The sequence below is a fragment of the Rhinolophus sinicus genome, chromosome 3, assembly GCF_057876585.1.
Source record: "Rhinolophus sinicus isolate RSI-liver-muscle chromosome 3, RSI-T2T, whole genome shotgun sequence".
Classification (NCBI taxonomy): Eukaryota; Metazoa; Chordata; class Mammalia; order Chiroptera; family Rhinolophidae; genus Rhinolophus; species Rhinolophus sinicus.
Window position 1 is genome coordinate 9,684,225 of NC_142503.1, and position 27,603 is coordinate 9,711,827.

Here is a 27,603-nt window from a genome sequence, read left to right on the forward strand (position 1 = left end):
AGAAAATAACAACTGTTGGTGAGGATGTGGAGAAATTGGAGCCCTTATGTATTATTGGCGGAAGTGTTTTCTGCTGTGGAGAACAGTATGGACGTTCCTCAAAAAGTTAAGCAGAATTACCATATGATCCAGCAGTTCCACTTCTGGGTTTATACCCAAAATAATTGAAAGCAGAGACTCAAAGAGATGTTTGTATACCTATGTTCCTCGCAGCATTATTTAGAATAGCCAAAAGGTTGAGGCAACCCTAGTGTCCATTGATGGATGAATAGATAAACAAAATGTGATCGATACATACAATGGAATTGTGATCATTCTACAACATGAATGATTCTTGACACTACGCTAAGTCACATAAGCCAGTCACAAAAGCACAAATGCTGTATGATGCCACTTACATGCAGTGCTTGGGGTAGTCAAGTTCAGAAAGTGAAATGATGGTGGCCAGGGGCTGGGCCTGACGGCTGGGGAAGAATGGGGACTTACTGCTTAATACGAAGGTGCAGAGGTTCAGTTTGGGAAGTACAAAAGCTCTGGAATGGATGTTTGGTGAGAGTTGCATAACAGTGTCAATGTACTTACTGACACTCAGCTGTACACTTAAAAATGATTAAGATGGTAAATGTTATATGTTCACCTCACACACACAAAGCACAGTGAAGTTGGATAAGACACTTGAAAGTGAGTACAGGTGGGAAAACTGCACCGACTTTTAGTAAGTCCGTTCTTAGTAAACCCATCTCACCCAGGGCGTGGGTCCACCATCACAGCATGAGAGTGAGTAGGAAGAAGTAAGTCCAGTCGTTACCTTCACTCACACATTCACTTATGTTTTCATTCAATCAGTACTGATAAGTGCCTTCCAGCTGCCAGGCACCACTCTTGGTACAGGAATTATAGCAACTGACCAGTAACGTCCCTACTAGACGAGGATGTTTAACCAGAGGTCAGTCAACCACGGCAACTCTCCATAGAAATGAAGACTGCAACTGCCGCCCAAAGGTGACAACAAGTTCCTCCATTCTCAGAAGCAAAGCCAACGTGCCCTAGCCTGTGGCTGACCCAGATATGGATGAGTGACCCTTGAGTAAAATGAAAGTTTTGGCACAGCGATGGAAAATACATTTTGCAATGTCTTCAAAGGTTCTGGATGTTCACATTCCATTTCCAGAGTTCAAATAGTCAAGATAACTTTGTGAAAACAAAAATTCTAAGAAAATATTTGCTAAGGGCTATTGACCAGATCTTGTTAGTTTGCTTTTGGCCTTCCTGCCTCCCTCTGTCCCTTCCTTCTTCCTACCCTCCCTCCCTTCCTTACCTCCCTTTCCTTCCTTCCTTCCTTCCTTCCTTCCTTCCTTCCTTCCTTCCTTCCTTCCTTCCTCCTACCCTCCCTCCCTCCCTCCCTCCCTCCTCTCTCCCTCCCTCCCTCCCTCCTTCTCTCCCTCCCTCCCTCTCTTCCTCTCTCTCCCTTCCTTCCTTCTGATCTGGACAGTGTCACGATCCTTACTGTGACAGACTGAAGTAGCCGCTGCCCGGCCCCTCATTCTGAACTCTCCAGCATCACAATCATGTGGCTTTTAATCACAGTGCTGGGCACTACCTTTGTTTTCAGTTGTTCTAAGATCCATGTTTTGGTAAATGCAATGATGTGTGTCAATATTTTAGCTAAGACCACTGCAACAATGGTCTCTGTTGAGTGTGAGCTTTAGCTGGCCTCACGTATTCTCGATTTACCCCTTTACCAATATTCAAGCTCTAGATCAGAGTTCTTGCCCCCCAAAAGTTCACAATCTAGGTTTTTTATTAAAAAAATCAATAACCTCGTAATTGTTAAGACATGTAGTAAATCACACATGGGTAGACCAGAAAGCTAATCACAAATCTCTATGAGTAGTCATGCCTTTTATTTGGTGAATATTTGTATGGTATTTATTATGTGTCAAACATTGCTCTAAGGATTTTGCAAATATTTAATCACTTCATCCTCATAACAATCCCATGAGAAAGATGCTCTTAAGAGCCCCATTTTACAGATGAGAAAACTGAGGCACAAAAGGTAAATAATTGTGCAAGACCATGTAGCTAGTATGCAGCTAAGCCCGGCAGTCTAGGTCTAGCTCTGTAAGTACCACACTAAGAGGCTTCCCTCTGCTTTTGGAGTGACAATGAACATTATAGCAAACCACAAAATCCTGAGCATGAATTAATTGAAAGGATTTTAGGCTGAGTCTAAACAGCTGGTTCATAAATATTACCTTGTGGGAGGAGGAAAGTTACTGGCTAATTTGTTCTGTGGTTAAAGGACTTAAGTAAATTTTATTACACCACAACAAATTAGTCCTGATGTTTTCAGCTTTCAACATGGACAATTCTACTCATCGCTGCAAATAACTTTGTTTAGCGTTAATTAGGCGCAGCAATTTAAAGTCATTTATTTTGTGTGAGTAACATGGCTGTCTCTCTACACGGAAGTCATGGTTTATGGCTGTCGAAAACTACCCCTCTGTGTTAAAATCTGATTTGGATTAAAGGGATGTTTTTTCTAAACATGAAGCAGAGTTGGGGAACGTTTTTGTTATCTTCTGTGAGTCACGGGTTGCAGAATGGTAGGGTGGTTGAGAGATTGGATCTAGGTTCAAGCTCTGCACTAACATTTACTGAGCCTGTGTCCTCATCTGTAAGCTGGAGATCATAACAGTACCCACCTCATGGGCAAGTGTGAGGATTAAATGAAATAATACGAAAAAGGTTTACCAGAGTGCCTGGTCTGATGTCAGCTGTCAGTAAATGCCTAGCATTATATTATTTGCTGTTGCTCTGATTCAGAAATTTCCTGGAGTTCCCAAAGCGCTGTGATCCTCTAATCATTTGCTCTGAGACTCAGAAAGGTGGGGAAATGATTCTGTTACTTGTAGACATTGCCCTTAGTGCACTGGAATCACGTAAAATTGCAGGGTGTTTTTCATCTTTCTTTAGTTATGGAACTTCTGCTTCAAAAGCTGCCAAAACATGCACATCCAAGTCTGTCTCTGGAATTGTGTGTATTGGAGAAAGAGGAAGTGTTCGCGAAGATTTTTATTTTCTTCCCTTTTTTTCTGAAAAGGAAAAGTCCATCTCACTAGGAAATTGGGGACAAAAGATCCTTGTTGTGAGAGTCTTTTTATCGTTGAGCTGTTTATTTTTACCCTTTACTACTCCCATAGTTTTTTTCTTTTTAAACCATTTTATCAGAGCACTAATTTTGTCAATGGCGCACATATTCCCGCTCCTAAGGTAAACTGTGAGCTCTAAGTAAGCATAACCCCATTCTGCTGACCCACGGGGAAATAAAGATCAGAAAAATTGCCCAATCTTGGGGAACAGGCCCCGGGCCAACAGCGACATCTGGATTCCAGTCCCACCAGTGCTGTGACGTAGCCAGAAAAGGGAATCCTGTGATTTCGCAGCGGAGAGGAAAACGGCACTGGTCCTCTCTCTCATCATCCCACCCTCCAGGTTTCTTTTCTTCCCACTCAATGGGCCGTCGATGTAAAATGCCAGAGAGGGGGCGGGATGGAAATCTCAGGATGTTTCCCGAGGAGCAGCTCTCGGATCCCAGAAGCAGCCTGTGCTACCGGGGAGCACCCGTCGCCCCCGCACAGCCGGAGCCAGCGCCGCAGACACCAAGTGAGACCCTCCCAATCCTCGACCCTTGGCCCCGCCCCCGGCCCCGCCCCTCGGCCCTACCGCGGCTTGCCATTGGCCGACCGACGCGTCAGTCGGTCGCCGGCCCCCGGCGGGTGCGCGGAAGGCCATCCCCGCCCGGCGCGTCCCGCGCTCCCCCCGTGGCCGGGAAGGGATCCCGGGCGCCGGCGGGCGGCCGCCGCGGCTGACAGACCCACGGGCGGAGGCTCCGCGCCCGTGCGCAGCGCGCGGCCGGCATGGCGGCGCGGAGGAGCCCCCCGCGGGCGCGGGAGCGGGAGCGGCCTCGCGCCCCCGCCACAGGTGGGCCGCGGGCGGGGCGGTGGGGCGGGCGGGGGCCGCGGGCGGCCGGGGACGCGCTCTCCTTCGCCCGCGGTCGGCGCAGCCCGGGGCTTGGCGTGCAGGGCTCGCGCTCCGAGGAATGGGGGACCTGGGGCGCCGGGCGTCTTACCAGGGCGGAGACGGTGACGCGCTGCAACCCCACAGCCTTGCAGGGTTGGGGCAGCCGTCGGGGACCGCGTTGCGTGTGCATAAGGACCAGGGCAGAGCTGTTTGGGTCCCTGCAGCGAGCGACCTGCGGAGGTGGGGAAGGCAGGTTCCTGGAAAGAGGGCCGGTCTTGCGGGGTGGGGGCGAGGGGCCCAGGCGGCGGTCGGGCCGGGCCCTGCCGCGGAGCAGCAGCGTGACTCCTCGGTGTCCCCTCTGAGCCTTGATTGTAGTGGGAGGGGAGTCGATGAGTTTCGCGCCTGCCTTGCTGGCAGAGGATGTGGCCCACACACCTTCGCAGCAGTCGAGACTCGCTGAACAACAGAGAACTGGCTTTTTAACAACAGTGTCACCAAGGACAAGCGCAGCAGCACAGTGTGGCACAGATGGTGCAAATGTCGGATCGCTGAGATCCGGGGCTCGCCACCTGTGTCCCGGCCTCTGCGCCCCCGAGTTGGCAGCTGGGCCCTCACCTTAGAAGTGAACGGTCTTTTCCCTGCCGTCCTTTCAGTCGTGCCCTCGAGTCCCAGCTCCAAGGAAGATGAGAAACGCTGCTTCTCAGTTTTGAGCGCGTTCCCTTTGTGTAACTGATGGCCACCCTAGGGGGGTGCGCCCACCGGTGAATTTTGGGAGCATGCCGGTTCACAAACACAGAGTTTGGGCTCCAGGTACTGCAGCGTTTATGGGAAATTGGCAGGTGTCAGATATGCTTGTTGGTCCAAGTAGGAGTTTTTAGTTCACACAGCGAACAGGGGTTTCCCTATTGGGTGTAGTGGAAACAGCACCCTTTGGGAGTCAAGATGTGATTCTAGACTCATTCTGTCCAGGACTGTGTGCCTGGAAGCTGCAACCACTCTGGACTTCTGTGCCCTCATCTCTACAATGGCACTGGGCTGGCTGATCCCTAAGTCCCGCCCAGTTTAGAATTCTGTGATTGACTTACCTCCCACTCTCAAAAGTTTGGAGAAGGAACTCATTTTCCAACCTTTCTGCACCTTGGATTATTTTAGAATTAGCTAAATATTTTCTGTGGGTGTATTCATTTGAATTTTTTATTATGTTATTTTCTTCCCTTCTCCCTGCATCGTTTTGGCAGAGAAAGCAAAGTTGGAAATGGAGGTAGGGCCACAGCTGGTAAAAGCTGATTTGGGAGGTTTTGGAAAGGTGCCTACTCTAGGCTTAACATAATTACCAGGCGTTTTTCCATCCAATGCACCAAATTCAAGGTGTGCCAGCACTGTGAGCCCAGTGAGAATTCTTTCCTGCTCCAGCCTGTGGGGTCTGCCGTTGGTGGGCGGCAGTGGAAGAATGTGATTCAAGGATCAGGTTATGGAAAAAATTTTTCCCCGAAACACAACTTCCAAGGACTTAGGAGCGTAGTTTCCCTTCTTTGCCAGTGGGGAAGGGGCGGGGGAACGTTTAAAACCAATTGCCAAAGCTAGGATGCCACAGGTTTTTAACCTACCCCTAACTCTTTTGGTAAGAGAGGTACCAAGATTTATTTTTGCGGTAATAACAAGTGATAATAAGGAACAGTTGACAATAAAAAGCAAACGGACAACAGCAGAAGAAAACCCACAGAATGGGCAGGGATGGACAGGGGGTTTTGGTAGCCACTTTTATTATTTCTTTTCTTTTTAAATTTTTTTTAGTTTCAGGTGTACAAAACAATGTAATAGTTAAGACATTTACTCCCCTCACAAAATTTAAGTGCTTGAATATTGAGAATCATTAACTAAACATTTGTATGTCAGAATCAGAATATGAGACAGGAAAGAGACAGTGAAGATCGTTTGGTTCAATGCCCTCAAGCCTGGAGAAGAAAGAGGAGGACGTCAGTTTCTCGAGCGAGACCTCCCCCAATTCAGAGAGATAAAGAATCTCATTTAACATCAGAGGTTGACTGTCAAGAAAAGAGAAGCAGACTGCCCTCTCCCTCTTGTCCCGATTACAGTAGACCTGAGGCTTGGGATTGCCACAGTGGGTACAGACCAGTTCCCGAGTGGTTCAGGAACGGAGGTGGTCAGGGGAGCTGGTGGTGGAAGCTCTTGAGGGAGCATGCTTTCAACAATTTGTGTCTCTTCTCACCCAGAGCAGAGAATGGTTCCTCGAGCATTTAAGAAAAGTGAACTAAATTCCTTCTTGCCTAGTAAAAAGAGAATCTTGCTGTAGGTCTTAGAATAACACCTAGCACACCTTGGGCATGTTTGTTGACCTGTCACAAGAAGGCCTCAACTTTCCTGTGACATCTGTAAAGTGACAGGAAAACTGAGTGCTCTGTGTCTTCCAAATCGACTGCTAGGACAGGCCAAAATGCCATGGAGGAAGCTGAACGGCTGATAGGAAAGGGGAAGTGGAAGAGATGGCAAGCCATTGCCAGCGTGGGCTGGACAGAATCAGCCACCATCTCGGCACGGACAGCTGGATGGCACTGATGTCTGTGGACCAGACCAGCTCTTTGTCATTTTACTTGACAGTTAAAAAATGAACTTGGAGTTCAGTTTGTAGCTAAGGATTAGTTTGGTCACTCACTTTGAAACGCAAGCATAGCCAATGGAATTATTAGTATAAATGTTGGGTCTCCCAGACTCAGGCTCATTGATTCCTTCTTCTGAATTCTGGAGCCGAGAGAAGAGTCACTTGAACTGAGCGAAAGTTTATTACATAAGTTTTATCCATGGCATATGCCTCTGTTTTGTTCTTTGAATGTTTGTTAAGCTCAGTTCTGGGTACTTAGCTGATTGTCGTGATAGGACTTGTACAGCGGATGCTTGTTGACCTGCCGTGTGCTGTCTTGTTCTTCGTGTTTTAATACTCCAGTGTCTTCTCCATGATACTTCACTGAGTGATTCACTCAATGTTGAGCCTCTAACATGTGAAGGTACAGTTCTCCCTCTTTCCTCCCTCCCAGGCTCCTCAACCTCCCTACCCTTTGTTTTCACTGTTTTTTAGAAACTGGTCGCCTCCATGGAAGCCCTTGTGAAAAGTCTCTTTATCAAAACTGCAGTTTCAGGTCAGCTAGTATAGATCTGTAGTACTGGGCATGAACTTCTAAGGTCGGGAGTGTTTGCTGGTATCTGTCAAGGCCTCATGTATTGTCTCACATGCTCAGGGCATCTTTCCCCGTGCAAGTTTCAAGTAATGTTGTGAGTTTAGTTGAACTTCAGTTGTTTCACAACTACTTAAAATCCTGTGCCTCGTGCCCCAACGTGACTACCTGGAACATGACTCTGAAACACGTTACCAGGACGAGGCCTTAGAGGACGAAGGGGAACAGTGGTTAATGGCCTGGTGCCATTATGTTTCTTCACAGGGGAGGCAGCTGGGCTCCCGAGCGCCTCAGCTCTCTAGGGTGAGACCCTGAGTTCCTGACTCTGGTGCCTGTTCACTCCACTACCTGGAAACCATCCCACTAGGTGACCACTTCACATTCTCACTTCCTGCCTTTTATTTATGGGAGTATCATTAAGGGAAGGGAAAACACATTGGTGGCTCACTATTTCTGACATACATGTTAAAACTCAGGAGGGACCCCCCAGATAGACTGTTAGGCTTAAGCATGGTGGGATAACAGAACAACCCCAAATAAGTGAATCAAATTCATTTTTCTCATGTCAAAGCTTAGAGGTGGCTCCCCAGACACTAATCAGTCCGTGGTATAAGGAGCACAGGCTCCTTCCATTTGGTCTCCACCGGGCATGGCCCCGTGCCCACAGCTACTTCCTGGTCCATGACGGCTGCTGAGCATCTGTCATCACATGTATATTCCAGCTAGTCTGGAGCAGCAAGGGCAAGGAATGCATGCCTCTCTGCAGAGCCTTCTGAAAAGTGCATGTAACACTTCGTCAGAACTCACAGGGCCATCCCCGGCACCTAGAGAGGATGGAAACACAGCCTTTATTCTGAGTGGCTACGTATCCAGTCAAAAGTCAGAACTCTATTTCTGTGGGAGAAGAGAGAATGGATACTGGGTGAAGCTGGCACTCTCTGTCATGGAGACATATGGACTGGATCCTGATAACATGGATTCACTTTATTTATTCAACAAATATTTATTAGCTGTTTACCGTGTGCGTAGGCACCAAGAAAACAGAGAGAAAACAGATACAGTCCGGTCCTTAAGACGTTTACCTACATAGGGAGACAGACACTAATCAAACACAAACACACTTGTGTAAACTGTGACCAGTGCTGTGAAGGAAAAGGACACTGTGTGCTATGAGAGGGTGTAACTACGACGGGACCAAGCCTGGGGGTTGGGAGTGAGTCAGAGAAGCTTTGCCCAAGGAAGTGACATTTGAGCTGAGAATTAGAGAATGAGGTGGGGAGGCAGGTAGTGGCCAGTCCTCCTGAGCAAAAGGAAGAGATGGGACAATAATGGGGAATCGGGCAGGCCACGAAGGCTCTGGAGGTAGGTGACCACCCATCCCTGTTTGCCTGGGACAGAGATTTCCTGGGAGGGGGACCTTTTCACTGCTAAACCTGGGAGAGGCCCAGGCAAGCCAGGATGAGTTGGTCATCCTCCCTGAGGTCACACTACTAGTTGGGTTCCTTTATTATTAATTTCAGCAAAGTTCCTTTGTAGATAAGCATGGCTCCCAGCCATAGAAAAACAATTGACTAGTAAAAGGAGCCCATCACGTGGGCCAAAGGGAGAGAGGCGTAAAGCACAGGCCACACTTACGTGTCTTTGGATGACGTGACCAGCAAGACTCTCCTCAATCTGCCAGGATTTCTCCTAAGTAATTTGGGAAATTAATTGGCATGTGATAACATATTGGAGATAACAGAAAGGTCAAGGGTGCAGGAAGCCTGTACTCCAGAGCGGTGTTTCTCAAAGCCGGCAATATGTTGGAATCACCCAGGAACCAAAAAAAAAAAAAAAAAAGATGGGTGCCTGGTCCCCAGCCAAACACACCGGAAAGTGCGCAGTTGGGGCCGGGGCAGGGAGAGCCCCTGCTCGGTCACAGTGCCTTTCAGACTCCGTGTGTGTGTGCGTCGCTGGGGAGCTTGGAAATCTGTTTCTGTGGGACTGAGGGTCTGTATTTCTAAGTGCCCAGCTGGGTTGATGTTGGGGGTCCACAGACTTTGAGTATAAAGCTCTATAATATGTGATGAGTTTGTTTTGAAGCCATTGGTATCTTTTTAGGAGAGCAGACCTAAAGGACCACCTATAGGTAGATGGGTCCATGAGAGGAACAGGTAAAGGTGGGGAGAAGGACGGGGAGGCTTCCGCCATGTACTTCCATCAGTGGTGGGACCATCTCGACTTTCCATTCCGGGGGCAGTTCCTGGTTATGGAAGAACCAGCTCCCAAGGCTCCCGGCTAGGATGGTGCAAGAGGCGATGTGCCGTCATCTCTCAGACCTTGTTCAGAGGCCTTCCCAGCTCACGTAACTGGCTGCCGGGACTTGAGTTTTTTCTACAAGAAAAGCCACAAACATTTTTAAATAGGCGATGACCTGTCCATTGAATGTAAAACAGAACAAAACAAAAAAACGCCCTCCCCTTACTCCCCCCAAAAAATTCACACTGGCTACAGAGTGGAAAACGGCATTGGAGAAGGGAAGCTAATTAGAAGGTTTAGTCACCGTTAGGAACAGAGCGCAGATGCTTCTGATTAAGGGATAAAGCCGCAGGGGTAAGTGGCTACTGGCTTGCCTCAGAGTGTGCCGTTAGGTTCTTCTCACATGTTTGTAAGTGATTTGTGTTGCGATGTGGAAGACAGGCTTAATTGTTAAGGTCTATGAGTCAGGAGAGAGAGCGCGCCACGAAAACCATGCAGGGTTGGAGCAGAGAGCCAAATCCAGTGCCACGAAATGTAGCAGGGATACGTCAGCCCCCGGGTCTCAAAGGCACAGACCTTGCACCCAGGACCTGGATTTCCCTTGCTTTCTTTCCCAGGTTCGGAGCTAACTGGAAGGTAGACAGGAGTCCAAGATTCTTAAATGCCAGCTCAGTGATAAAATCCTTCTGTCTCAGTTATGTTTGCTGGCAGTGCCCGAGCTGAACTCACCCCTAAGGTCAGGCCTCTCTCCCAGGGACACAGCAGGCCCAAAGCATCTCTCTCAGGCAGGCAGGCCCCGACAGGAGAGGGGGTGCACAGCTGAGGAGAATCTCCTACACCTCTCCATCATCTCTCTAATTTGGGGAAGAAGCAACGTGAGAGTGGCGGGCGGAGGCCAGCACCAGGTCTGCAGGAAAGCCCTTCCACCTGCGAAGGTGAGGACGGTGGAATGAAAGTGCCTGCGCCCCTCCCCTTGGGAAGATGGAGAGACACACTTCGGCAACAGGTCTAAAGACTTTAAGTTGACAGCAGTCTGAATGTCCGTGGATGGCGGTTTTATTTCTCAGCTGTACATCACTGATACAATTACAGGCTGCATCAGTTTGAGTGTATGATCCAGAATGCGGTGCAGCAAGCCACAGCCCCTGGGCCGTATCTGTCCCACTCAGTTACTTTTTTTTTATTAAGTTTATTGGGGTGACATTGGTTAGTAATAGTATATGAGTTTCAAGTGTGCAATTCTATAATACATCATCTGTATATTGCAATGTGTACTCCCATTCACTATTATATGGCCTATGAACTAAGAATGGTTTTACATTTTTTAATGGTTGGAAAAAATAAAAAAAAAAAGAATAGCATTTTCTGACATGTGCAACTTACGTGAAAGTCAAATCTCAGTATCCTTAAATAAGAGTTCTCTTGGGACACAGCTCTGCTGTGTATTGTCTAATGGCTGCTTTCACTCTGCCAGGGCAGATTTGCGTAGTTGGGACAGAGACCAGGCGGCTGGCAAAGCGCAGGCTTCTTACCCCTGACCCTGTACAGAGAGCTCACTGACCCCTGATCGAGAATGAAGAAGTGGGCACGTTGTTGAATAACCTCCTGGTTGGGTCCCACTCGGGACATTGTGTTCTGACGTGGGGTCTCATTTAAGTGCCCGGGATAATGAGGAGACGGTTGCAAACCATGTCCTGTGAGGACCGGTGGAGAGAACGGGGAATGTTTAGAGAGAAAAGGGCACGATGGAAATAGTAGCTGCCTTCTAAGTTTGTGCTTTTCAATTGTTTTGAATTCTTCGATGAGCATTCCTCAGGGCAGGCAGTTCTGTAGTTAGTTCAAAGTGCACTGACCTTGAGTGAGAACATATGGGTTCAAGTTCAGACTTCTTGCTTTCTCTGGGCTTAGGTTTCTTCACCCCAAAGATGAAGCGTGCATGTGACAGCTTATCGGATGACCAGGTCCACAGTGATTAAGGTTCAGCTTTCGCCTTAGAGGCACTTTCAGGCCTATAGGGGACACATCGTGAATACATGGACCCCAGCGGCAGTGTGGACAGAGCTCAGAGCTCAGAGGGAGCGGTTCTGCTGAGGGGCTGGTGCATGTCAGGCCTTGGAGAGCCAGTGGAATCCCATCCCCTTCAGCCCAACACTCTGTGGTTCTGAGAAAGGTTCACAGGTTGTCATACAGGAGAGGAGTCAGACGTTCCTCGTGACCCCAAACAGAAACAATTGGTGGTTACAGATCTGATCCCATCCACCTCTCTCTTAAAACCCTCCGGGGGCTTTCCTTGCTCTTCAGTTAAACATCAGTCTCAAAAGGCCCTGCTGATCTGAGCCTCGCCGGCCTCCCCTGCTTTCCTGGCCTGTGCGGTCCTGTCCATCCCCTGGGTCTGAGATCCGCCCCTCGTCCTAGGGGACGCCTTCCTAAGGCAGGTCTAGGTCAGGTTCCCGTGTTTCCTGTGCTGATGGGGGCCCAGTCCTTCCCTCTGGGCCATTGCCTCAGTCGTGCTCCAAACACGGAGGGTCCATCTGCCAGGAGAATCCCGTCTGTTGCGTTCACAGCTGTAGCAGCAGCTCTTGGCCGTGCCTGGCCTGCAGGAGAGCTTAATCTATATTCCTGGAATGATGATAGATTTGGGTCAGTAAAGAGAAACATTCCAGAGAAGAACGTGGACGCCCACAAGAGGGAGTGACTTCCCACCTGGAGAGGTTCGTAAACACTGATTCAGGACAAGATGGAGGGGAGATGGTGGCAGGACTCAGCGAGAGGTGACATCTGCAAAGCGCCTGTGGCATTAGAAGCACTCGCGTGGCTTATTGTTTAATTTTGTTCCAACCCTCAGTTATCACTGTTGGTCTCCGCCACTGGGGAGACTTTTGGGGATCATTGAGGCTAAGTGATTAGTCTGTGGTCCCGCAGCTAGAAAATAGCAGAAAGAAGACAGAGCCCCAGGCCTGTTCTGAAAACCCATTGTCTGTACCTGGCCAAGGAGGCTGCCCGAGTGGATGGAGTGACCCTGGAGTTCTGGGATTTCCGGGAGGAGAAATTAAAATGTGCTCTTCAGTAGAAGCCTAGCTCACCTACAGCCTTGGCATTCTCATAGTTGGGTGGGTTTTAAAACCCCTCTGCATGATTAGAAAAATGAACTTACCTTTTAAGGCGATGGGTTGCATTTCACACTCCTGAAGGTGTGCTCAGTAAAGGAAGAAAGCTCTGAGCTGTGATGTTATTAAACACACACGCGCACCTCTCTCGGTGTTTGGCCAGGAGCAGTTTCCTGTTGTATTACTGACATGCTTACCCACAGAAGCCATGGGTAAAACAAACCCTGTCCTGAGGGGCTGTGTTCAGAGCGTAAGCAATTGCACGATGGCCTACAGTGGAAGGTCTTCCTGGTCATGACTGTCAAGATAACACCCGTCCACTTGGTGGTTCTCTTCCTCGGTGATACTCATCTTGCCGTTGCGGGTCACAGTCCTTTGCTCGGTGGGGGACGCGTTTCTCAAGTGAGCAGGGCCAGTGCCGGGCAGACAAAAGCAGGGAAAGGCTTTTCGCCTCATCATTTCAAAGATGTATTAAGAGAATATGTTTTCTGAATATTTCCCCTCAACTGCTAGACAGACAACAAACTACCCTATGGTTCTGCAAGAACCAAGACTGTTTGAAAGACACCCAGCCTTTCCCACTGCTGTCCTGAGCGTTTCAGAAGCACTAGTGGTCTGCCGGTGCGCCAAATTATTTAGAGACCTGATGACCTAACAGGATTTGTTCTGCACGTTGATCACTCTGTTCCCATGTAGCTTAGTTTATTTGTTTGGACTAATGGACGATATTTTGCTTTATTCTTGAGCCTCTGAGTTTCTCAGAAGTAACCTGTGAGAAAGGTGACCCACTAGGGAATGGAGGTCTGCCTGCCACTGGGCATCCAGCTCAGGGCCTGTGTTAGTTTGCATCCTGGCCAGACCCCAACACCAGGATATGCTGGCCCCCCGGGAGCATAGGTTGTGGCCCTGTGGGCCTGGACAAGCTGACCAGTAGCCCTTCTTGACGGGAGGGCGTCATATCTCCAGACCAGGAGCTCCCTGGGGAAAGGCCATGTGTCTTTCACGTCACATCTCGGCCTGCCAGCCCATGCCCAGCCCACCTGGGAAGAAGTGTGAGCCTAGGGTGAGGGGTGGGGGAGGGAGGCCCTTCCAGGCCATCACTGCCCACATCCCACGTGGCCTGTTTACTCCTCTCTGCAGCACTTCCTGCCCTTGGTCAGAATTATCCAAAAGCCACATGCACTTTTTCAAAGCGAGTGGTGTTCTGTGACACAGCTCAGAAAAGGGTGAAAAGTTGACCTGACACCTCTGACATGTCTGTGCCCTCCCCTTTGCACCCCACCCCCATCCCTCTGTCCTCTTTCCACAGGGGGAGGGTACAGCCATCAGGGTTGGCTGCCTCCCCACACCCCGTCTTGGCTTCCTAATCTCCCTGTCTCTCTTGGCCACTCTTCCATCTGCTGCCGATTTACCAAAATATGCCATTGCAGCAGATAGAAGTATCTGTTGTATTTGTTAAATTAAATTTTGTATTTTTTACCTTGACTTTTTTAAACAAGATGATTTTGATGTATGTATATGTCTTCGTTCCCTCTGCTGTCTCAGACGTCTACATTAAAGTGCTCTCATGTGTTTTAGCTCAGGCCTAATTTTCCCCTTCGTGGCCCATTTGCTAGCCCTTGATCCATCCCCTCTGTATCAGGAGAAGGTCACTGGGCTGGACACAGGTGACAGTGGGGCCGTGTGGAAAGAAAGCACCACAATGTGATGCTGTGCCGTGTGTCAGATTGGGACAGGAGCTAGGGGACGCGGTGCGGCCACCCGTGGGGAAGAGGTAGGAAAGGGTGGGCTGTCTGACCCAGAACACCCCTGGGAGTGTCGGAGGCAAAACCAGACATTGATGAGTTTCCATGAGGGGGAGCCTCGGGCTCCCAGTAGAACTGCCACCTGCATAATCACTCAGTTTCCGGCTCTTCAGTGTCTTTTAGTTTTGTTTTCAGGCTTTTTTTTTTCTTTTTGGTTTCCTGTTTGAATGTTTGAATTATTTCTTCTTTGGTATAGTTTAGAGAATGGAAAAAAATTCTAAGTAGAATTTTACCACAAAAAACGGTATCTTTTCTTTTCTTTTCTTTTTTTTTTTTTCAGTTCTAGTCAGTGGTCCCATCTGCCATCTACAGTCTGAGTGGTCACAGATCCGATGTTAGTTTCAGATAGCCACGTTGTTGACTTCAGGAGGTTCTGCTGTAATTACTGGAGGATATCGTAACTACTTAAGTATTGCTTCTGATGGTGTGGGTTGGGGTCTCTGGGCATGGCTGAGAGCTGATGTCTGGGGGTGTATGAGACCCACTTAATCCACTTCGTAATGTAATAGAAATGCACAGGGCTTTACATGGAGCCTCATTTCAGCCACTACCCAAGTGGACCAGTCCAAAAGGATTCAAAAGAAATTTCACTTTTGTGTCTCTTGATGACCATGGAAGAGGACCAATATTCATAATTCCTGGCAGTGCTTCTGTTTTCTGCCTCTTGCAACCCTCACTTTGGAGATTCTTTGTTGCCCAAACCTCCTGCCACCCACGCTCGCTGAGTTTCTCGCCTTGTTCTCCTTTTTATTATGTTGAATGACCGACTCCCTGGTGGTAGAGCCTTCTCCCTCTTTCTACTAGTCCAGTCAGCATCCCACAAGGCCAGTTCCGTTAGGCAGAGGGCTTCTCTGGGGCGGGGGGAAGTAGGTGGGCCATTGCTGAATTCTCCGTGGCATGCTGGCTGAAGTGGGACCCCGGCGCAGACTCTGACATGGGACATTTTATCTGCTCTCTGCTGTAATGGGGGAAATGAGATTTGACTCACAAGATCATCCAAGTGCTGATCAGATAGTGCTTTACTAGTCTTCTCATTTGTGGGCTTCTCTGCTGTTTTTGAGTTGTCCTCCAGTTTTTGACACTTGCAGGAAGAAATTGTTTAAATTCTCTTAAAGTCTTCATGCCCTTGCTGTAGCAAAGCCGATTTGAAGATTTCCTCAGCTGAACAGTCCAAAGGCAGGATTAGGGTTTGCAGGAGGGAATTCCCATCCGTTCTCAGGGATTTTTTTTCACACTCCTATTCCCAAATCCTGAGATATCAACTGTTTACTGTTCTCCACGATGAATCATTTCCACAAAGTGACGGCTGATATTACCAATCACCTGGGTTCAAGAAGCCGATTTTCCCGATTTCCCGACCAACTTTTCTCGGGCTTCGGGAAAGGAAAAGTGAAAAAAGTTCCTGAGAACGGGCAGGAATTCCCACCTGGAAACCCTAGGTAGGATAGGCAGGTGATGAGACATGCAGCTTCTGGCATCACATCACCCCGTTTTTTAATTCCACCTTGACCACTTGTTACAGCTCTCTCTCTCTTGCAGTTTCCTCACCTGCAAAATAAGGGTGATTAGAGTAATAGCAATAAAAATAATAACAACTATTTTCTGGGTACTTACGGTAAGCCAGATGGCAGCTGTAAGAGGCAGATACTGCTAGGATTCCCGTGTCATCACATAGTAACCATAGTAACAGTGAGCATGCATCGAGCCCTCCGTGTCCCAGGCACTGTGACGTACCGTTTCCAGCTCTAGGTTAAGAAACAAGCTGAGGGAGGCAAAGTCACTTGCCCAGTGAATGGGCAGGGCCGGGATGAGACGCCGTGGGGCTCCAGGGCCCCCTTACACCCCGGTGGCGTTTGCAGGAGCAAGTGAACTAATCCCTGTAAAACTTAGCACAGGGTCTGGCACGTAGGAAAAGCTCCAACTAGCTGTTTTAATGGTCAGTGGAGCCATACTTCTTCCTACTAAAATGTTGCACATTCTTCCCCTCCTTTGATTTGGAAGCCCCGCTCCTGATATTATCAGCCGAGACTCCTCGGTGCAGCTGGTGTGCCTTCCAGGAAGGGGCTCTAGTGTCACATCCACGAGATGTGGGAAGTGAACGTGCAGCCAGGCCAGGGCCACGGGGAGTGAAGGGAGCGGCTTCCTCTCCTGTGACTTCATGACTGCTGCTCCCCGATCGCTCCCTGGTGCCCAGGCTTGCATGGGGGTGCAAACCTCCCGGGTATTTTCTCATAAGCTGATCCTATCACCCTTGCTTGACTTGTAGGAGGGATTTCATTTTGAGGATATGGGCAGTAGGCTAGGGAAGTGTGCGTGCGTGTGTGTGTGCGTGTGTGTGTGTGTGTGTGTAGAGTGGGCAGAACCATGGTCTGCAGTGGAAGAGAATGTTTGTCTCAGTGATGTTTGTGAGAGTGACAAATGGAAACAATCAAATGTTTATCATTAAGGCAATGATTATATATATGATGATCTAGTTTTATACTGAAATATTATGCATTTGTTAAGAAGAACAACATAGGTCTATATGTAGTGATGTGAAAAGATGTCCTAATTATAATTTGACGTGGAGTTGACATGAAGAGAAAAAACGAACTAAAATACCGTGTAATATTCCATTTTTCTAGAAAGTGTTTATGACTACAGTAGATGAAATTATGTATATCACATGGAGAAAATTCTCGTTCTTCTGTGATGTTAAAGATTTACTAAAAATATTTACATATTTCAGTATTTACAATGTTGGGAAATCAGACTGAATTAATAAAAGTCTAAATTATAGGTCTTTAAATTAATTTTAAAGACAGTATGGGTCTAGATTTTTAAACAATTTATAAAAAGTTTTATTAAATTTCTAACTGGGAGTAAATCTATAATGAATAGCTAATCAGTTCTAAACAATAAGCCCCTGTGTTTGAAAATGTCCTTTTCAGTAATAAAATAAAAGTATGTGTATTTTTATTTGCTGGTAACTTTGGGTTTCTCGATCTGCTGGTAATTCCTCACTGAGCGTGTGCATGCACACCAAAGCTGAGCAAGAGAGCTAATCATTGGAACTTTTCTGAACCACGTACTGTGGAGGAAACTCTCACAGTGAACCCCAGGAGGTTTGGCCGTTGCCCAGAAGCCCTCTTCCTGATTTGCACTTCAGCGTTATACATTCTCAGACAAAAGATGGTTAGGAATCTACTGCACATAGTAAACGATTGCACGTACACAGTAGAGCGCTCCAGACAGGCTCACTTCCCCTCCTGTCGCGTCAGGAAGGAGAGTGTACATCATAGCAGCACATCCACCTCCATCGCACCCGTCTTCTTCTAAATGGACCACTTTCTGGAAATGCTGTCTGAGTGCCTGCTCGTCTGAGTCACTCGTTCCGTGTGCTCAGGTGATGCTGTGTGTTATGGCCTGTACTGATTTCAGAACATCAGAGTGGGCAGAAGCGGATGGTGGCGGCATTGCTGGAGGCCCCTGGTGTGATTGCTCCCCCCCATTCTCCCCGCACCCCCACCCCCACCCCTACCCCACTGTGTGCTCGGTGCCAGGCCGGGCAGAATTCCTGGCATCATTCTTGGACTCAACAGGTATTCAGCACAGGGCATGGCGCCCTGTGCTGGTCTTTAAATCCTGCTTCCTGCCCTTCCCCAGTGAGCTCAGTATTTTACCCCCGTTTTACAGTCACGACAACTCAGATAAGAGAAGTTAGGTTTCCCACAGTCACACAGACTACATAAGTAGGAGAAGCAGGTTTTCGGTTCAGGTTTGAGGGATTCTGGAACCCACACTCTTTATGTTCACTGTTCCTCTTGAATTTGGGGAACAAAGATATTCTTACATATGACACAGATTTTAGGAGGATTATGTGTTTCTTTAATTTTTGAAGGCTTTAACAATGTGTCTGTAAATCAATGATGACACTGTGCAGGTAAAAATTATCCAGTGTGTCTTTTTTCTGCCTTCAAGAAAGCAGATTTGTATAATTGTCATGTGATCTTTAAAAGAAGTTTTTCATTTTTGTAGGAAATGACCAAGTTCACTCTTGGACATTACTCACAAGCCATGCCTTAGACACGGCGTGGAGACTAGCCAAGGGGTCTGTGCTGTTGGCAGTTTCGTTTCTGGTGGCCTCCCTCTGCTACTTCAGGAGGCTGCATGTGCGTTTAGGGCACCGGCTGAAATGGTACGTGGTTGTGTCATCTTGAAATTTCTAAAATACCCTTGTTATCAAGGTAGAATGTTGATATTGTTTCCTTTACCTTTTAGGTGGATTGGATATCTGCAGAGAAAATTCAAAAGTAAATATTTTCACGCATATGTTTCCTTATTTTTAAAATGCAGGAGGAGGAAAGGGGAAATTAATGACCTTTTACTTTTGGTTTGGTCCAGGGAACCTCAGTGTGGAGGCAGAAGTTGATTTACTCGGTTACTGTGCAAGAGAATGGAAAGGGGAGACAGCGCGTGCCAAGCTGATGAGGAAGGTAAGTCTGTCTGCAAAGGTCATGGAAGATGGAGAATCTGTGTGTGAAAGTCCAGAAACAAACATTCCGTTCTGCTTTATGGATCCAGAGATCAACTAACACCAAATGTGACATAAGGAACAATTGTGGCTCTAATTTAAAAGCCAAACAGCTGCTAGACGTTGATTTCAGGTCTTTTCCTTAGAGCTAGTGCCCTGGAGGGTTTGGGATATTCAGCCTGTGAGCTGAGAAAACGCAAGCGTTGTACTCTTGTCAGTGTCCCCTGGCCAGCCTGTAAATCTCTGCACGTGCAGGGGAGACCTCTGTCCTTGACGGGATCGGGCCCATTGGCAAAAATATGTTGAGGATTTTTAGAATTTTCCTTTGGACCAGTCTTAGTGAATATACCCAGCAGTGCTGCCTTGCCACTAGCAAAAGCAAAAAGAAGAGAAAACAAAAAAGTGGGCGGTACATTTAATGCAGCCCTCAGCGTGGTCTTAAAGTAGACAGTAGTTTCCACTGCGGTCGAGTTGGATCCATGAGCTCCCCAAAATGACATTCCCTGACTCGGGGCTTCCAGGAACTTACCATCTAAAATAGCATGGCACAGTCTCTATACACGCAAAAGTCACTTTAAAATGACACATGGTCACATTCATAGTTTATCATTGTTTTGTTACTGTAACACCCCCCCTGAAAATACATTCAGTGCACTCTCCTTATCTCTTATGTAGTGAAAGGAGAAAACAACTTTCTCTTTTTGTGCTCATAGGCTTATGAGGAGCTGTTTTGGCGGCGTCACATTAAGTGTGTTCGACAAGTGAAGAGAGACAAGTACGATGCACTCAGATCCGTGTTGTTTCAGATATTCAGTCAGGGCCTCTCTTTTCCTTCCTGGATGAAAGAAAAAGACATTGTGAAGGTATGTCCTCACACTGGAAATATGCGAAGTGTCGCCTTGACCATGACTGTGACACAGTGGGCTGCTGAGGGTGAGGGAGCTCTGAGAGGTCCTTTGACCCCGTCCTCTGTCTCTCAGGTCAGTTTGCAAATCAACCATCTCAGAAGGATGGTCGTACTGAGTTTTGTTTGCTTTTAATGCCACTATCTTTTCTTGAGAAGAGCATCTGTCCTTTACAATAAGTAAGGTGGTCTGCTAAAATTCACTTTTCTTCTCTACAGTTACTCGAGTTATGACAAACACATACAGCGTATAACTGCTGCCCTCAAATCCCTCACTTCTCTTTACCAGCCCTTCTCTCACCCCCAGCCCCTGGCTACCACTGATACGCCTTCTGTCCCTGTCATTTTGCCTTTTCCGGGCTGTCGTATCAATGGGATCATCCAACATGTAGCTTTTTGAATCGATGTCTTTCCCGTAGTTGGCATCGTGCATTTGCAGTCCGTCCAGTTGCCTCTGTGAATTTGCGCTTCTTGCCTTTGTACTGTTGCATGATATTCCCTGACGCGAATGGGACACGGTTTGCTTACCCACTCACCAGTGGGAGGACATCTGGGTTGTTTCCAGATGAACACAGCTATGAGAAACATTCCCTTGCAGGATTTTGTATGAACATAAGTTTTTGTTCCTTTTGGGTCAATACCCAGGAGTGACATTGCTGGGTGTGTGTTTAACTTTATAAGAACCTACCAAACCATTTCTCAGAGTGGCTCTGCCATTTTACATTCCTACCAGTAATTTCTAAGCATTCCCGTTGCTCCGCGTTCTCACCAGCACTTGGTATTGTCGGGGTTTTTTGTTTGTTTATTATTTTTGTTTGTTTCATCCATTCTGATAGGTATGTATTAGTATCATTGCGACTTTAGTTTGCATTCCCCTGGTGAGTCCCAATGTTGAGCTTATTTGCCATCTATATTATCTTCTTAGAGAAGTGGCTGTTCAAATCTTTTGCCCATTTTATCGGGTTTTTTGTTGTTTCAATTACTGAGTTTTGAGACTTCTTTATATATTGTGAATGCAAATGCTTTATGAGACATGTGATCTGCAGATATTTTCTGCCAATCTGGGCCTTGTTTTTTCATTTTCTTAACAGTCTAAGGCAATTCTTGATGAATAGCTTGAATTTTCAGTTTGGATGCAGTATGCCTTAATCTAGGACATACATTTAAGGATTGAGGAGCAAAGAAATATAAAGTCTGTGCATATACATAGCCTCGCATGTTCTAGTCCTTTAACCTTTTTTTTTTTTTAAAGATTTTTATTGGGGAAGGGGAACAGGACTTTATTGGGGAACAGTGTGCACTTCCAGGCATTTTTTCCAAGTCAAGTTGTTGTCCTTTCAATCTTAGTTGTGGAGGGTGCCGTTCAGCTTCAAGTTGTTGTCCTTTCAGTCTTAGTTGTGGAGGGCGCAGCTCAGCTCCAGGTCCAGTTGCCATTTTCTAGTTGCAGGGGGCGCAGCCCACCATCCCTTGCGGGAGTCAAACCGGCAACCTTGTGGTTGAGAGGACGCGCTCCAACCAACTGAGCCATCCTGGAGCTCAGTGGCAGCTGAGCTCAAGGTGCCGTGTTCAATTTTAGTTGCAGGGGGCGCTGCCCACCATCCCTTGCGGGATTCAAGGAATTTAACTGGCAACCTTGTGGTTGAGAGCCCACTGGCCCATGAGGGCATCGAACGGCTGCCTTTGGAGTTAGGAGCATGGAGCTCCAACCGCCTGAGCCGCCGGGCCGGCCCCCTTAACCTTTTTTTACTTAGAGTTGTTTTATTAGTTTCATTTCATCTAGCAAATACTTGTCAAGTGTGTGTGGTGTGCCAGCCTTGCTTCTCGTTGCTGAGGACGTGACGCAGCAGGGACCCTGACTCCTCAAGCTGAGCTGGGTGGGAAATGCACTGGGTGTCTGTGAAGAATCAGATCCTTACGTCTGTCATAATCTCACTGACTCCCAGCCAGAGTCCTGTGAGATGGATAGTGTTGTCCCCGATTTACAGCAGAGGATGAGGCTGCTGAGAGGTTCAGTAGTCGGCTGGCTGAGTAATCTCCCTGCTGTGGGTAACAGGGCTGAGTTTGAACCCAAAGCACATCATTCTAAAATCCACGTGTTCCCGGCTGTACTATGTTGCTCTAACATTGTGTGGTTAAAAATAATTTCTAAAGGGACATGTCTAGGAAGTTTGGGAAACGTTTTATCCAAAAAGATCATTTTTGTAGACTTAATCTTTTTTTTGTTTTCATCAGTTGTGAAATTATGAATTAAGAAATGATCCAGATCACCGAATCCACAAATCTAAACAAAAAAATAAAAGACTGTTTTTCCTTAACTGCTGTTACAGTCTTTTTAAATGAAGAGCGCTCAGTGAAATGAGATTATATGCTGTGACACATTCCAAGTTGTGTGTAATAAACGTTAAGATACTAATCATTGTTGGCGTCTTCTTCTTTTCAAGCTTCCTGAAAAACTGCTCTTTTCACAAGGTTGTAATTGGATCCAACTGTACAGTTTTGGTCCTGAGAAGTACACAGGCTCACATGTGTTTGGAAAATTACGTAAATGTGTGGAATTATTGAAAACACAGGTGAGTGTTTGGGGGAGGGGGATGGTAAAAGACTAGGAATGAAAGCATCCATCCCACTGCAGCCGCTTTTCTCTGACGTCAGGCTTCTCATTTTATGTTCGGTGGGTAGGAAACGCAGGCAGAAATGCTGCTTCCAGTAACTGATGATTTCTTCTCCTTTCAAGTAATGAGCTGGATCAGTGTTGTTGTCCATGATAGTCAGGCCCGTTACAGGTTAAGAAGCCCTTCTGGGTTGACCTGGAAGCCTCAACAATCATGTGCCTTAGTTTCCCCAGAAAAATGTGATACAAGTGCTGGACAAGGCACTCAGAAGCATCCTTCCAAAACACCCCCCATTAATAACTGGGTGTGTGTGTGTGTGGGGGGGGGCAGCGTGAATGTTGTTATATGACTCAGAGTTTCTCCTGCCAGATTTTGGATTATTGGAATGAACCCTCCTCGGGAAACACCATAATCTTGCTGTGCTGTAGTTTTCTTGTCTGTAAAAGTGAACTATAACTAGTGTCTATCCTTTACGGTTATTGTGAGGATTCAGTTGTGAGAATTAATACACGTGGGGTGTTTTAAACTGTGCCTGGCACGCGGTGAGTTAAAGGACACTAGCCAGGGTCAGCTTTGTGTAACTCAGCGATCTTAAGCAGCTCTAGGAAGTGAATTGCTTAGTATTTTACCTAGTAGGCGGTGCTTTTATGGAAGAAATATATCATCGGAACTAGTTTGTTACTGTAAAAGTAATATATATTTATGGTTAAAAAAAGTCAGTGTCAAAAGATATAAAAGGAAAAATTCCATCCCCCTCCATAAATCTGTGGTTTATTTGACAAGTACTTAAAAAATTATGAATGGCGTGTGTGTCCACCTCTGCCCCTCTAAACGTCTCTTTTACATCTGGGTTTTAGTGGATTGACTTCAGTGCGATTAAAGATTATCACAAGCGAGGAAGCATGTGCAACAGCCTTTTCTCTGACGCCATTCTGGAATACAAACTGTACGAAGCTTTAAAGTTCATCATGCTGTATCAGGTCACTGAAGTGTATGAACAAATGAAGATGAAAAAGGTCATCCCCAGTCTCTTTAGGCTCCTGTTTTCCCGGGAAACATCGGCTGATCCTTTGAGCTTCATGGTGAACCATCTAAATTCTGTAGGCGACACATGTGGACTAGAGCAGGTACCTGGGGCCGCAGAATCGTGTGTGTTTGATTAAGGATGATATTGGCAATCCTTGAACATGTAGGGGCTTGGCGTTTGCTCTCCATGGTGATAAGACCAGCTGCACAGAGGTGGTGGGTTGATGCTATTGCCCCTCAAATGAGGGAAAGGAGAGTAATAAGCCTCACGCCCCACGCTGGCTGTTGTGTGTCTTTCCAGCCCCGTGGCTGGAGAATGCCAGTGCTGGGAGCCCTTCTGACCTTGCACGCTGCTTCCCAGGTGATAATAGTTCTCCCACAGCAGAGGTTCCTCAGGAAAAAGTCCCATTGGAAAGTGAGCGAGTGTTTGGGAAAGCATTTGGTTACTTACTGCAGATACATAGAAATTACTGAATAGTTTTAAATCCAGCAAGTGCTTTTCTATCCCCATAGAAAAGGGGTTTTGTTTTGCTTTCCTAGGAAGCGCACAAAATCATCTGACCTCTTCATATAAATGGATTTAGAATGATAGAAAACTGATTGGAAAACTGTGATTTTTTTATTATGAGTATTTCTTTACTTTTTATTAGTTTCCCCCCCCAAACACCTTTTCCCCGTGATTTCTTCATGCTAGTGTAGAGAGATGTTCTTCTGCTTGTCCCCTGCCTCCCACGCCGTGGACATTTGTTCCTAACTCTGCCACTCAGTGGTCCAAGTGTGGGTCTGTAAACAATTACATGGTTTCACAAGATGCTGAAGAGCACGCTCCCGCCGCTGGTGGGAGGGCTGGAGTTCAGAAATGTGTATTTGTGACTCTCTTTCATCTCTTCCCCAGATTGATATGTTTATCCTTGGGTATGCCCTTGAAGTCAAGATAAAAGTGTTCAGACTGTTCAAGTTTAACTGCAGGGACTTTGAAGTCTGCTACCCAGAGGAGCCGCTCAGGGACTGGCCGGAGATCTCCCTGCTGACTGAGGACGACCTCCACTACCATATTCCCGTCTTCTAAGTCTGGTGTGGGCTGGGCACCTGCCCAGGACGGTGGTCACGCTGGCGAGGAAAGTGTTTCTGGAAAACCAAAGCTAGTGTCGTAGCCACTGAAGGGATTAGGACCTTCTTCCCGGGCTTACAGGTACATGGATGCAACAGCGCACACACGACTTTCCTTTGTCAGGGATTTCCTCCAAAGCTGCACTAATCGATTTGTGGGTTGGTGGTCTGACCTTGTTCCTAAGGGCTGTGGTCCCTTCACACGTGGCGGGCCATTAAGGGCACGAGACCGTTTAATTTGGACAAGAACAACAACAGAAAAAAAGTAGAGAAGAAAATGAGTAGGGAAAACGACTAACCTAGGAAGAGTGAATTTCTTTGTCTCTAACTTTTACAATCTTCATTTCTTGTCTTTGGTTGATTTTGGATCCTCATAAACTTGGCCTTATTTTATACCATTACCTTTCCAGGAATCTCTATGGTATATTGATTTTCTAGCACCACGTGATTAACTAAAATTATGTGTGTGTATATGTGTGTGTATGTGTGAGTGTGTGTGTGTGTATATACACACACACACTCACACCTATCCATACGTATAGTTTTATATATACATATATACATAGATAAACACATATACACAGATAACCACTACTTTGTAATGTACAATTTGTTTTATATCTCTACATTTTTTGTTGCTGTAGCATCTGGCCAGGTTAATACCTTTTATATAGATAAAGATAAATTCTGTAGATTAAGGCAACTGAATGACAATTATTGAACTGTCATGAAAATATTCAACTGTGGTGGAGTCACATGTGCTTTTAGCGTGTGGTAGGTAGAACCCTACCTACCGCCTTCCTTCCTGCCCCTCCTTCCTGCAAAGATGTTGCATCCTAACCCCCAAAACCTGTGACTACGTTGGGTTGAATGGCAAAGAAGAAGGATGCAGGTGGAATTAAGGTCCTAATTCCCTGACCTGGAAATAGGGAGATTATTCTGGGTCAACCGGTATTCACAAGGGTTCTTACAACCGAAAGAGTGTCAGAGTCAGAGGGAAATGAGAAATCTGGACGGATAGTCAGAAGGAGATGCGACAGGCTGGTGTCGGAGGTGGAGGAAGGAGCCCTGGGCTGAGGAACGTGAGTGGCTCCGGGAGCTGTGAAAAGCAAGGGAACAGCGCCTGGGGCCTCCAGCAGGGAACTCAGCCCAGCCGGTGCCTGATTTGACCAGTGAGACCATGTCGGACCTCTGACCTCCAGAACTGGAAGGTAATCCATTCGTGTTGTTTAAGTCGCTAGGTTTGTGACGATGTGTCACAGCAACCATGGACCGCTCATAGACTCAGGCGACCCACTTTGGGCTCATCTTTATTTTGGAAATACTTTTCTAGTTTATTTTAGTCATCTTTATTTCGGAGGTACTTTGCTAGTCTGTTGTGAATTTCAATAAATACAAAATAACTTTTAAAATCTTGGCTAATGGCATATTACTTCAAGATTACAAATCCCTTCTAAGAGTGGCTGCCTTAATGTGTTTGAGTGGACGTTTTCTCACGTGTTCGTATCATACATACTATAAATAGAAAAGGTATGTTAGATGCTGTGGTATGCGAAAATCCCATTCTGACTCTTTGGTAATGGGGATAGTCACCTGTATGTACATTAGCTGGACATCCCGTCATGCCTTGTGTGGTGCCTGCTGTCCTTTTGTTTTCTGCCTGGAGAGTAATGAGTTCAGACCAAGGGGCTTTGTGTTATTTTGAGAGCCACACAAAACAGGAGTTTTTCATAGATATCTACAGCCCTTTCCTGCTTGGAAGCATCTATGGTTGTGCATAACCCCTGTCAGTTAATTGACTTGTTGGAAATTGTCCCCTGGATGTATTACTGTGACCCAGAAAAATGAGCTCTACCCTTTGTGTTCACAAGCCGACACGACAGCCTGCAGCGGCCTGCAGTGGCTGACACGCCTTGAATCGCTGCTCCCGAGTCTGGCTCCAGTGGGGCAGTCCAGGCACCACCTGGCATTTGCATGTTACCACTCGCCGTGCATCGCCTTACCCAGTGTCGTTACGTTCACATCAATCCAGGATCGAAAGGAAGGACTCTCACAGGGATTGGCAGCCTATGTGACATATCAGCCCATTATGCTTCACCTTGACTGGGTGTTGGAGGACAGGGCAGGGTGGGGCAGGAATTCTTTAAATAGAGGAGCAAGACCAAATTGTGAGGAAAAAAAGGACATTTCAGTACAATGCAAGTAAAAAGTAAAGAAGACCTTTAAATCATTGCTGTGTTTTGGGAAAGCAGCAAAACAAAATTTTAAGGGAGGCGGTATTGGGTGTTTTGTTGTGTTTGTTTCTAATTCAGTTGTATATTGAATGTAACCAAGCTAGTTAGAAGGAGCTGTATATAAATGAGCACCCCTTTTAAATGCCACCAATAAATTAGAGGTGAATTTCCTGTGTGATGCTAACGTTTAATGTTTTTCTAACCTTTATGTTTTAAATGATGAAAGCAAAAATGATTATAGCAAAAATGAAAACATAAGCCCTAGTCTTTTTCTGATTTTAAAATATTTCTCTCTCAAATTTGGGACAGACATGTCCATACTGAGGAGTTGTATGAATATTAGTACAAGACTGAATTTTCTTATTTTGTTAAAAATATATATATATCCTAAAATGTACCATTTTAACCGTTTTTAAATGTGCAATTCAGTGGCATTAAGGTACATTCACATTGTTGTGCAGCCATCACCACCATCCATACTTAGAATGGATGGTGGTCATGGTTTGTTATCTTCAACACTGACTTTTTTCATAGGAGGCAAGTTTAATTCTCTCACCTGGTACCTGGATTTCGTTTACTTTGCACATTCTCTTTATATCAGACCCTCCTAATGTGACTATTTCCTCCAGGCTTAAAAGATCCCCAGTGTAGACATCCAAAGTAAGGGAGAGTAGGTGACCTAATGGATGGGGCAAATCATGTTTTACTTCACCTCCAAAATAAAGAAACAACCATGGGTGGCTTCTGGTTTCTCCTAGAAAAAGTATCATTTGAAAGGTTCCCCCAAGAGACTGTGTTAATTCAGGGCCACCTTGGTGACTTCAGTTTTTTGGATGTGGG

The 27,603-nt window shown here is 46.6% G+C and overlaps 1 protein-coding gene and 1 long non-coding RNA gene across 4 annotated transcripts in view; one reads left to right on the plus strand and one right to left on the minus strand.

Annotated features, from left to right (window-relative positions):
* LOC141570729 (uncharacterized) overlaps positions 1 to 6,954 on the minus strand; it is a 29,838-nt gene extending 22,884 nt beyond the window's left edge. The window contains exon 1 of the long non-coding RNA XR_012495176.2: positions 4,133 to 6,954. This is a non-coding gene — a long non-coding RNA (uncharacterized LOC141570729). The remainder of the gene's footprint in view (positions 1 to 4,132) is intronic.
* OTULINL (OTU deubiquitinase with linear linkage specificity like) lies at positions 3,500 to 26,938 on the plus strand. 3 transcript variants are annotated; one of them, XM_019753535.3, is made up of 8 exons: positions 3,500 to 3,666; positions 18,382 to 18,541; positions 18,625 to 18,656; positions 18,748 to 18,839; positions 19,591 to 19,740; positions 22,223 to 22,351; positions 23,251 to 23,520; positions 24,315 to 26,938. In XM_019753535.3, exons 1-8 carry the CDS (start codon positions 3,516 to 3,518, stop codon positions 24,486 to 24,488), a joined length of 1,158 nt encoding a protein of 385 aa, XP_019609094.3. In that variant the 5' UTR covers positions 3,500 to 3,515; the 3' UTR covers positions 24,489 to 26,938. The 3 variants fall into 3 exon arrangements, with proteins under 3 accessions (XP_019609094.3, XP_088652567.1, XP_019609095.2); XM_088796441.1 differs by lacking the exon at positions 3,500 to 3,666 and adding an exon at positions 3,781 to 3,984; XM_019753536.3 differs by lacking the exon at positions 3,500 to 3,666 and adding an exon at positions 8,528 to 8,576.
* Positions 26,939 to 27,603: the final 665 nt, after the last annotated feature.